General features: G+C 34.5%; 1 protein-coding gene across 5 annotated transcripts in view; it reads right to left on the bottom strand.

The window, feature by feature from the left end:
• FSTL5 (follistatin like 5) overlaps window positions 1–12,234 on the bottom strand; it is a 937,973-nt gene that overhangs the window by 148,328 nt on the left and 777,411 nt on the right. For all 5 annotated transcript variants that reach the window (XM_086345931.1, XM_086345933.1, XM_086345932.1 and 2 more), the window contains one exon: window positions 9,942–10,076. In XM_086345931.1, coding sequence (XP_086202057.1) covers window positions 9,942–10,076 — 135 coding nt within the window. The remainder of the gene's footprint in view (window positions 1–9,941; window positions 10,077–12,234) is intronic.

Raw genomic sequence — 12,234 nt, 5'->3', positions numbered from 1 at the left:
GTATTGTGAATAACAGTTATCACATTTTATAATAATTATTAACTTATATGAACATTATATAGTTATGTAATTTGTTCATTCTTATAACCTCGTTGTAAAGTTTATCTCATTTAAAACATTCATTTAAAGAACAATAATTAATTTTAGTTCATAATAGCCAACAAATATTAATCTATTGAAGTTAATTCTAATGTAAGTAATGTCGTAATAAGCCAATATTTCCAACGCAATATTGCTTGTGACAATCAAAAAAGAAAAAAATATATGTGTGTATATATATATGTATATATACTAGTGTAACATATTTAGATATTATCTTCCAATATTTGTGAGAAGTAGATTAATCATATCCTTTACTAAAATCCCAGAAAGATGTCATACAATCAGCACCTAGTATTTAACACATGTAGAAGCTTGAAAGCTTTCCAGAGTAGCCTACATTCACATTGCTTTTCATTTACCATAATTCTGAAGATGAACTGTTATCCTCTGGGGATTGCCTTCCAGAGGGAATGGAAGTGCTTTAAGTGCTTATGCTCTGTGCAAGATGTTTCCAAATAAATAACTTTCTACCTCTTCCTAAACCACCTCACATATTTCAAATCATCTTCTCCTCCCTGTTAAAACCACTACACAACTGTCTAGGGCCCTACTGTTCTCTGCATTTAAATCCTCCCTGTATTCCATTCCATTAAATCTTAGTTATCAAACCCTAAACCCTAACATAACTGAAGATTATATTATCTTACAGCATTTTCTTGTAGTTCAAGTTTTGTCACATGACAAAACTTCCAGTGAGTCTTGCCAGCATGTTGGGACCTATAACTCAAGGTTTTCCAATTCAAAGATCCAGACACAACAAATATCAACCCCATGGACTGTGAGGTTTTGCATGAATCTTTCTCTCAACAGCACCATATTGCTGGGAAATATAAGAAAAAAAATGAGATTGATACTACTATGAGAATTCGGTTATACAGAAAATAACTAGATGATTACTCTGAAGCCATGGTTAAAGTCTGTGTTTTGTCATTTAGCCCCAAACTTGTAAATCTTTCTCTGCTTTTTATTTCTGTCTACACGAGATTCAATACCTCTTCTCTGCCTCTTTCAAAAGGAAAACAGAAGAAAAGCATCTTACCACATATTGTTTTAGTATAATAGAAATGTAAATTGACCAATGTAAAGGGGAAATAAAGTAAAGCTTTTGCTTTAAATCTAGCAAAACTGGATCCTGGAAAAATATTTATTTTTGCTCAAAATATCTTAATATCTACATTAAAGGAAAAAATATACTCTTCTCAGCAGGGTCAACTTCCAATATGATGACAATAATTTTATATTTGGATATGTAATACTATAGGTGTTAATATACACTCATATCTCTATCTACATCTATCCCTATCCATAAATCTGTGTACATATTTCATTTATTTTGATAACTCTCTGATTTCTAAACACTTATTAGATTTTTCCAGTCTTACTAAAATGATTTTTATCAATGTTTCTAGCAAGAAGTAATTATTTTCAGAAAGTTGGTAGGAGTTGGCAAAATGTCCAGCATTACAGTGTGTGCTTTTCTATATCTGCACAGAATTCTCTTAGTGAATTAGTATCTATGCCTTATTACAGATAAGAATATTAAAGCTCAGAGAGGCTAAGCTGTAGTTCCAAGTCATAGGATTATTATATGGTAGAAAAATAATTCTAACTCATGTCTTACTGCAAAATCCATGCTCTTCAATTAGAGAAATCTGCTTTTTAGATACACAGTTGATACATAAATAACATGTGTTTGAATTGTGTGGGTCCAATTATACAGGTTTTTTGCTTTGTTTTTTTCCCAATAACTATCTACTACAATATTACACATTCTGCGGTTGGTTGAATCCATGGATGTGGAACTGCAGATACCAAAGGCTGACTGTAAAGTTACACTCAGATTTTCAACTGCAAATGCAGTTGGGGTTCCTAAGCCCTGCATTCTTCGAGGGTCAACTGTACTTTGTACCTCATCATTGCTCAAAGGAAAAAAGACCTCCAAAATTATTTTTGCTGAAGGTTGATAAGTCAATAATTTTTAATATGTGCAAATGAAAACAGTGAAGTCATCATTGATTGGTCTGTGAATGTTTCCTCTGGCTTTTTGAGAATATCTATCTGTCAACATACAAATGTGACTTGTGTAATTAATATTATTAGCCTTTGTCCATGGAACTACTAGAAGAGAACTCAGAGCAATTCTTAAGTTAGAGATTTACAGAAGGATGTAGTTTTCCCTGATGTGTCCTCCCCCTGATTTTGGTGGTGTTATACAGAATTCTGACAGTTTATTGAGTACTAGGAAACATCCCAAGGAAAACTGTCTTATAGTACACAGTCTCACAGTTTCAGTTTATTCTCTTTTATCATTGATAATATTATACTCAGTAAGCTTACTTATTTAACTCTATCCTGGTTTTACTTATGTGCACTACTTTCTAAAAATTGCTACTTTCACATTAACAACTGTATCTATGATAATGGTGCAGGACATTTATGGAAAACAAATTTAACAAGAATTAAAAGTCTTTATTTAAATGAGAGATAAATTTTTTATTACAAAGAAACTGTGTTTGCATGTTTACAAAATAGTAGAATATAGACATGAAGTAGTGATGTTCTGGATATCTGTGTTACAGATAAAATCCATTGGTTTTATTAACAAAACCAATGTCAGGAAGCTTCTCCCTTATGTCTTCTTAGAAGTGGTTTACATTTTCAGGTCTTATACCTAAGTCTTTAACTATTTTGAGCCAATTTTTATATACGGTATAGATGGGGGTCCAGTTTCATTATTCTACATGTGGATACTGTTTCCCAGCACCAATTTTTGAAAAGACTACCCTTTAGCCAATAAGTATTCTGAAGCCCTTGTCAAAGTAGGTTGACTGCATACATGTGGATTTATTTCTAGGCGCTATTTTCTGTTCCATTTGTCTACATGTCTCTGTTTATATCAATAACAAGCTGTTTTAATTACTATAGCTTTGTAATGTATTTTGAATTAACTCTCAAATTTTTCTTCCTTTCAAGTTTGTTTCAATTATCCTAGATTTTTTGCTGTTCCATATGAATTTTAGGATTTTTAAAATATATTTCTGTAAAATGCCACTGAGATTTTGATGGAAATAGCATTGAATCAGAGATTCCTTTGGTTAGGATGGATGTTTCAGAAATATTCATTCTTCTAAAGTATGATCACAGAGTATCATGATATCTCTCCATTTATTTGAGTTTTTTTCAGTTTATTTAATCAGTTTCTTATAGTTTTCAATGTATGGGCTTTCACCTCCTTGGTCAGATTTTTCCTAGGTATTTTATTCTTTTTGATGCATTTGAAAATGGAATTGTTTTCTTTATTGCCTCGCAAATATACCCTGTTAACATATAGAGAAAGACAACTGATTTTGTATGTTGACTTTGCATCCTGTAATTTAACTGAATATGTTTATTAATTCTAACTGGTTTTTGTGTGTGTGTGTGTCTGGAGTCCTTGGGGTTCTACCTATTTGAGGTCATATTATCTGCAAACTGAGACAGTTTTTTTCCTTCCTTGGATTTGGATGACCTTTATTTATTTTCCTTGCCTAATTGCTAAGGCTTGAAATTCTAATATTATGCTGAATAGAAGCATGAAAATGGGTACTCCTGTTTTGTTCCTGATCTTAGAGGGGAAATTTTTTTTTGTTTTGATTTTTAGTTTTTTACCATTGAGTACAGTGTTAGTGGTGAGCTTAAAAATTTATGGGCTTAACTATGTTGAGGTAAATTCCAATCCAGTTTGCTAAGCATTTTTATTGTAAAAGAGTGTTATAAAAAGAACTTTTATCATAAAAAGATGTTTTAAATGTTGTGTTGACATCTATTGGATGATCAAATGATTTTTATAGTATAGTTTGTTAATGTGCAAATCACATTAACTAATCTCCTTATGTTAAACCATCCTTGCATCCCAGGGATAAATCCCATTTGATAATGGTGTATGTTCTTTTTAATGTGTCACTGGATTCAGTTCACTGATATCTTATAGAAGAATTTTGTAACTATATTCATCAGGTATATTGGCCTATAACTTTCTCAAAAGCACATGTAGCAAAAGCAAAAATAGCCAAGTTAGAATATGTCAAATTTAAAAGCTTCTGCACAGCAAAATAAACAATCAATAGAGTGAAAAAACTACCTATGGAATGGGAGAAAATATATTCAAGCTTTATATCTGATAAGCATTTAATTTTCAAAAAAAGGGACTCCAATAACTCAATAGTAAAAAATAATGGCCCATCTTAAAAATAAGCAAAGGGCATAAATAGACATTTCTCCAAAGGCACACAAATGGCCAATGGACCATATAAAAAAGTGTTCTATACCACTAATCATCAGAGAGGCAAATCAAAACCAAAATGAGATATTATTTTCCTACCTATCAAAATAGCAAAAGATAAAAGTATTGGAAAAGATGTGGAGAAATTGGAAGGTCTAGACTCATTTGTAGGTATGTAAAATGATTTAGCCACTATGGAAAACATCACAGAGTTTAGATATAAAACTATCACATGATCCAGCAGTCCCACTTGTAGATGTATATTGAAAAAAACTGAAATCAGAATCAAAGACATAGCTGTACACAGTGTTATTCACACCATGCAAGATATGGAAATAACCCAAATATCTACTGACAAATCAATGGATAAAGAAAATACTGTATATACATATAACCTAATATTATTCACTCTTAAAAAGAAGGAACCATGCGGATGGACCTGGAAGACATTATGTTGATTAAAATAAGCCTGTCACAGAAGGACAATTACTGTGTAATTATACTTACTTGAGATAGCTAAGAAAATAAAAATCATAGAAGCAGAAAATACAAGGTGATTGGCATGGGAAGAGGAGAAAGGAGAAACCAAGAGTTGTTCAATGGTTTTAAAGTTGTAGTTATGCAACATGAATAAATTTTGGAGCTCTGCTGTGCAACTTAGACCCTATACTTAACAATGTGGCATTGTGCCCTTAAAATTCATTGAGAAGGTAGACTCTATGTTAAAAATTTTTACTAAAATTAAATTAATTAAAAATAAAATCAAGTTTTCATGTTTTTTCTTTGAAAATCTCACATGATTTAAGTACAGAAGTAATATCTATAAATGTTTTACTTCTAGACTTAGAAAACAAAAGTCACTATATCTTTCTCTTGTACTGTTTCTTATAAGATGGCTTTGAAAATTCCATAAACAAATGTAGTAAGGCTGCACTGTTATATCTTATCAAAATAGCATTTCTGATTTTAACAGCATATTGCTAACATAATCTCAAAGTTATTTAAAAAGAATTATTTGACCTGCAAGAGTTTGAAGGAATAAGTAAAATAAAGTGAAAACATGATTTCATGAACTGTTGATAATTAAATGAACAATATGACCAAATTTTGTTAAATCTTCCAGTAAAATTTTTCACAAATTTCCATGATGGTAGATAGTATGATTCATTGATTAAAGAAACTATGGCTAGATATTTCAATTTTGTAACAGAGATTTATGTGGAAAAATATATGACCAATATTAAAAGAAAATTAAAATATAGAGTTGAAATTAAAGTCTGCATTATAAGCATTATAAAGGACAAGGACGAGTAAAGTTTTCAACTATTTGTCCTAAAATTAATTTCTAACAGGTAGTTAATAGAAAATTGGTATTTAGCATAAATATATAAAAGGAGTAAACAAATTTTAATGGACCTTATCTAGGTCATTAAACTGAGTTTCTCTTTTCATTTTCTACTTTAGAATTTTATTTTAAAATATTTGCTTATAAAAGTAGTTGCCTAGCCAGACATAATATAGTACAAATATGCTGGTAGCCATGACCTGGATAAGAGTCTCCTTCCTCTTGGATCCATTCATATCCTCATTTACATACTGATTGAAAGAGGAATAAGAAGATTACTGGGACAATGTTTTGTTGCTGTTCAGTCCATCAGTCATGTCTGACTCTTTGCAAACCCATGGACTGCAGCATTCCAGGCTTCCTTGTCCATCACCATCTCCCGGAGCTTGCTCAAACTCATGTTCATTGAGACAGCAGTGCCATCCAGCCATCTCATCCTGTCATCCCCATCCCATCCTGCCTTCAATCTTACCCAGCATCAGAGTCTTTTCCAATGAGCCAGTTCTTTGAATAAAGTGGCCCCAGGATTGGAGCTTCAGCTTCAGCATCAGTACTTCCAATGAATATTCAGAATTGATTTCCTTTAGGATTGACTGGTTTGATGTCCTTGTTGTACAAGGGGACTCTCAAGAGTCTTTGCCAACATTATAGTTCAAAAGCACCGATTGTTTGGTGCTCAGCCTCCGTTATGGTCCAACTGTCACATCTATATGCGACTACTGGAAAAAACATAGTCTTGATTTGATGGACCTTTGTCGGTAAAGTAATGTCTCTGCTTTTTAATATACTGTCTAGGTTGATCATAGCTTTTCTTCCAAGGAGCAAGTGTCTTTTAATTTCATGGCTGCAATCAATATCTGCAGTGATTTTGGAATCCAAAAGAATAAAGTCTCTCACTGTTCCCACTGTTTCCCCATCTATCAGCCATGAAGTGATGGGACCAGATGCCATGATCTTCGTTTTATGAATGTTGAGTTTTAAGCCAGCTTTTTCACGCTCCTCTTTCAATTTCGTCAACCAGCACTTTAGTTCCTTTCACTTTCTAACATAAATGTGGTGTCATCTGCATATATGAAGGTATTGATATTACTTCTAGCAAACTTGTTTCCAGCTCGTGCTTCACCCAGCCAGCATTTCACATGATGTACCCTGCATAAAAGAAAAATAAGCAGGGTGAAAATATACAGCCTTGATGTATTCCTTTCTCAATTTGGAACCAGTCCATTTTTCCATGTTCGGTTCTAACTATTGCCTCTTGACCTGCGTACAGATTTTTCAGGAGGCAGGTAAGGTGGTCTGGAATTCCCATCTCTTTAAGAATTTTCCACAGTGTGTTGTGATCCACACAGTAAAAGGCTTTAGCACAGTCAATGAAGCAGAAATAGATGTTTTTTCTGGAATTTTCTTCCATTTTCTATGAGACAACGGATGTTGGCAATTTGATCTCTGGTTCCTCTGCCTTTTCTAAATACAACTTGAGCATCCAGAAGTTCTCAGTTCATGTACTGTTGAAGCTGAGCTTTGAGAATTTTGAGCATCATTGTGCTAGTGTGCAAAATAAGTGCAATTGTGTGGTAGTTTGAACATTCTTTGGCATTGCCTTTCTTTGGGATTGGAATGAAAACTAAACTTTTCCAGGTCTGTGGGCACTGCTGAGTTTTCCATATGTGTTGCCATATTGAGTGCAGCACTTCAGCGGCCTCATCTTTCAGTATTTGAAATAACTCAGCTGGGATTCCATCACCTCTGACTAGCTTTGTTCATAGTAATGCTGCATAAGGCCCACTTGACTTTGCACTCCAGAATGTCTGGCTCTAGGTTAATGATCACACCATCATGATTATCTGGGTCATTAAATATTTTCTTGGATAGTTCTTCTGTGTATTCCCGCCATCTCTTCTTAATACCGTCTGCTTCTGTTAGGCCCAAACAGTTTCTGTCCTTCATTGTGCCCATCTTTGCATGAAATGTTCCCTTGGTATCTCTAATTTTCTTGAAGAGATCTCTAGTCTTTCCCATTCTATTGTTTTCTTCTATTTCTTTGCATTGATTCCCGAGGGAGGCTCTGTTCTCTCTCTCTCTCTCTCTCTCTCTCTCTCCTTGCTCTTCTTTGTAACTCTGCATTCAGATGGATATATCTTTACCTTTCTCATTTGCTTTTTGCTTCTATTCCTTTCTCAGCTATCTATTTGTAAGGCCTCCTCACACAATCATTTTGCCGTTTTGCATTTCTTTTTCTTGGGGATGGTTTTGATCACTGCCTCCTGTACAATGTTATGAACCTCCATCCACAGTTCTTCAGGCACTCTTTCTATCAGATCTAATTCCTTGAATCTATTTGTCCCTTCTACTGTATAATCATAAGGGATTTGATTTAGGTCATACCTGAATGGCCTAATGCTTTTTTCAATTCAGATCTGAACTTGGCAATAAGGAGTTCATGATCTGAGCCACAGTCAATCTTGGTCTTGCTTTTGCTGATTGAATAGAGTTTCTCCATCTTCAGCTGCAAAGAATATAATCAATCTGATTTTGGTATTGACCATCTGGTTATATCCATGTGAAGAGTTGTCTCCTGTGTTGTTGGAAGAGGGTGTTTGCTATGACAAGTGCATTCTCTTGGCAAAATTTTTTTAGTCCTGTTTCCTTTTGTACCTCAAGGCAAAACTTGCCTGTTTTCCAGGTATCTGTTGACTTCCTACTTTTGCATTCCAGTCCCATATGATGAAAAGGACATCTCTCTTTTTTTGTGTGTGTTAATTCTATAATGTCTTTTATATCTTCATGGAACCATTCAGCTTCAGCTTCTTTGGCATTTTTGGTCAGGGCATAGACTTGGATTACTGTGATACAGAATGGTTTGCCTTGGAAATGAACAGAGATCATCCTGTCATTTTTGAAACTGCACCCAAGTACTGTATTATTAAGATGGAAGAGTAGAAGGATGTGAACTCATCTTCTATGGTGAGAACCCCAAATGTCAATAAGCTGCTGAACAACCACTGACATGAGAACGTTGAATTCCACCAAAAATTATACCCCACATCCGAGGGGCAATGCTTGAACCTGGTCTAAAATTTGGGCTCAGAGAAATTAGCATATAAAGGATTCTCAAAATATCAGAGTCCTTGAAAAGCTTAGACTAATATGAGATGTAGACAGGCATTACAGATTGACTTTGGAGCAAGGAGAATGAATAGTCAGTCCAAGCAAATTGAGAAAGAATCCGAAAATAGCCATGTATGCCATGTGTACCAGAGGAAGAAAGTGTCTGAATCTTTCCCTATAGGTAGCTAACTTGATGAATGCTACAGGAGTACTTTGTGTTCTAAATATTATAGTTCAGCTATAATCAAAAATTCATCTTTAGTATCTCCTTTCCATCATATTCCTTTCACAAAGTAAAAATGTTTAAGTAGGATACTACATTTTTCTTAAAACTTCATGAGAAAATTAGAAGACATGTACAGTGATGACAAAGGATTTCAAGCAGTAAGTGGAGAATAGCCCATGATGTGTTGGTGCCAGGGCAGTGAATGTTTCAGGTGGCTTACTTCTCTACCTGCTGCAGAAAAAGGTTGATGTACAGCTATTGGACCACTGAATACAGTGCAGAAGAGAGAAAAAGAATGATATTATGGTATTAAGCTTATAGGATACCCCTTGGCTGTATTGTGGGACCAAGAATCCCAAATCATTGAGGAGAGGGAATTTGCAAAGGATTTAATTTCCTGTATAAGCACATGGGAAGATAGGACTCAAAATAGCTTATATACATCTGCCAAAGAAACAAAATCATTTTCATGTCATATTGAACATTTCACAATCTTGCACTTAATCTTTCAATCTACTTTTAATATTTCAAGAATTCTATCCTTGCTATATATGAAAACTACTTTCGTTTGTTTATTTTTTAATTAATTGATCATTTGCTTAGCATTTTCTGATGCTGCTGTTTCTGAAAAAAGCTTAGTTTTAAAGTTGAGTGTGATGTGTGTGTATGTATGTGTTAATCACTCAGTCGTGTCTGACTCTTTGCGACCCCATGGATTATAACTCACCAGCCTCTTCTGCCCATGGGATTCTCCAGGCAAGAATACTGGAATGGCTTGCCATTCCCTTCTCCAGGGGATCTTCCCAGCCCAGGGATTTAACCTGGGTTTCCTTCATTGCAAGCAGATTTTTTTACCGTGTGTGTGTGTGTGTGTGTGTGTGTGTGTATTCAATACATACGGGTCTTTCTAGCAGAATCTTCCACAAAAAGAGAAGAGATGTCTTCATCCACTCCTGCTTCATTTTTTGCGATACAAGTGTATGCTCCTGTATCTTCATAGCGCACATTGCTAATATGAACCTCACTGCCATTTGCTGGAAACAGAGGCAAATGCAACTTGTAAGCTACAATTTCAGCTTTGGTACAGTCATTTCTGATTACACAGTCAAATAGTTCACTTAGCTTGTCCTAATTAAACTGTTTTCCTTCCTACTTCCATGCTTTGGAGACATGCTAAGTTATTTCTAATGCATTCAAGTGTTTCATAAATTGTGCTGTCATTCTATTACAGATATCCCAATGCTACTTATCAAAAGCACACACAGTATATTTTATATTCACTTCATACTCCCTACCTTGCATAAGAAGTGTTACATGTTGATAGCTATAATTTCATTTCTGTATTCATTTTTAATATTCAGGATCCACTTTGTCTTCAGCTTTTACAACAGTTTTAATTAATACCAATATGGTTCATTCACAGAGAATACATGTGAAAATACATGTCATAAAGGAATTAAGTGAGCTACATCATATAAGTATAATGCCATTCCATTGAGCAAGCATATTATTGTGTCTGCATTATACATTAGGAATCATTAAGTATGGAGGACAGAAAGAAAATATACGTAATTCCTTTGCAAGATTCTCAGTTGTTTTCAAGAAAAATATACCTAATCTAAGCAATATTATCATATGGAATTGATATCATCATTGTCAACCACAGGGTTAAGGGATTGATTAACCCAACTTTTAAATCTTGGTAAAAGAATATTTGAAGCTAATCTCCGAATAATAAATTGCATTCCTCAAAATGTAAACAAGGGTATAATTACCCACTTACTATACATTGGCAGACCATGAAGTACTTTTACACATGCGTGCATGCTCAGTTGCTCAATCTTGTCCAACTCTTTGCAACCCCATGGACTGCAGCATGCAGGCTCTTCTGTCCATGGGATTTTCCAGGCAAGAATACTGGAGTGGATTTCCATTTCCTTCTCTATGGCATCTACCCAGGGATTGGACCCTCATCTCCTGTGTTGGAAGGTGGATTCTTTACCACTGAGCCATCTGGGAAGCTTTTACATACATTATCCCTTCATAGTTCCGGATAATAACTAATTATCAGATGAGGAATCTTAAGCTCCTAGAATGATCTTACACAATTTACTTCCCTCAATATAAGGGCTGGATTTCTATTATGGCTTAAGTTTTAATGTTTTACTCATTTGTTTAGGTTTGCATATTTTCTTTTACTTTCTTTTTTTCTGTGTGTGTGTGTGTGTGTGTATGTGTGTTTATGTATATATTCCATGTTATCCAATCACGGGGACACCATGTTCTGTCTGCAGTAAAAAGGAGCATGATTCTTCCTGATAGAGATGGGGATCAAATAATCAGAGTGGCTATTTGGGGAAAGAAGGTAAAAAACCAATGGGAAAAGAGCTTAAATGTCATCCCTATGGGGATATGGAGAGGCAGTGAGTGTTTGGGGAAGGCTAATCACTGAAATCACTCAAACCTCTTTCTCTTACAAATATCACTGCACACTTCCATTCCATCATTTGTTGAGAATCACTTCTCCAAAGCAGTTGGCAGGTTTTTGTGTTTGTTTTTGCTTTTCTCCAAAAGGCCAGATGGTAAATATATTAAACTTTGTGGGCTACACAGTCTCTGTGCCAACTACTCACCTCTGCCATAGCAGCATGACAACAGCCAAAGACAATATTTTTAAAAATGTGTGTGGCTCTGAACTAAAAACAAAAACAGAAAACAAGCAAAAATATTGCTTTGTTTACAAAAAATAGGCAGTTTTCCAGATTTGGTCTGGGGTCCTTCATTTGTAAACCCATGCTCTAAATGATGGGGAAGAAACAAAGTATCAATATTTTAGCCCAGATCAGCTTCTTTTTGTGTGTGAAACTTGACCCTCTCCAAAGACCACACACTTAACAATGTGAATTCTCTAGAACTTTTGAAACCCTTAAGTTAATTTATTCTTCAAATTCTCTCTTCCCAAAATTCTTATATGTTTTTCTAACTTATATGCTTGTCTTTCCCTCTTTTCTAGAGGGATTTTCTAATATCTAGAAATTATCTAGCATTTCTAGATATTTTCTATTCTATAGCCAGAGCTACCAATTTCCTGGTTCATTTATCATCCTAACACATCTGGTTTCAGAATTAGAACAAGATGACATCCCCTGCACCCACTTTTTAAATATATTACTAGACTATTACATAAGGAAA

Source organism: Bos grunniens, chromosome 17, assembly GCF_055505025.1.
Source record: "Bos grunniens cultivar Pamir isolate PY7600 chromosome 17, Bosgru_T2T1.0, whole genome shotgun sequence".
Lineage (NCBI taxonomy): Eukaryota > Metazoa > Chordata > Mammalia > Artiodactyla > Bovidae > Bos > Bos grunniens.
Note: the sequence above shows the minus strand (reverse complement) of the source record. Positions and strands in the feature narration are given on the sequence as shown.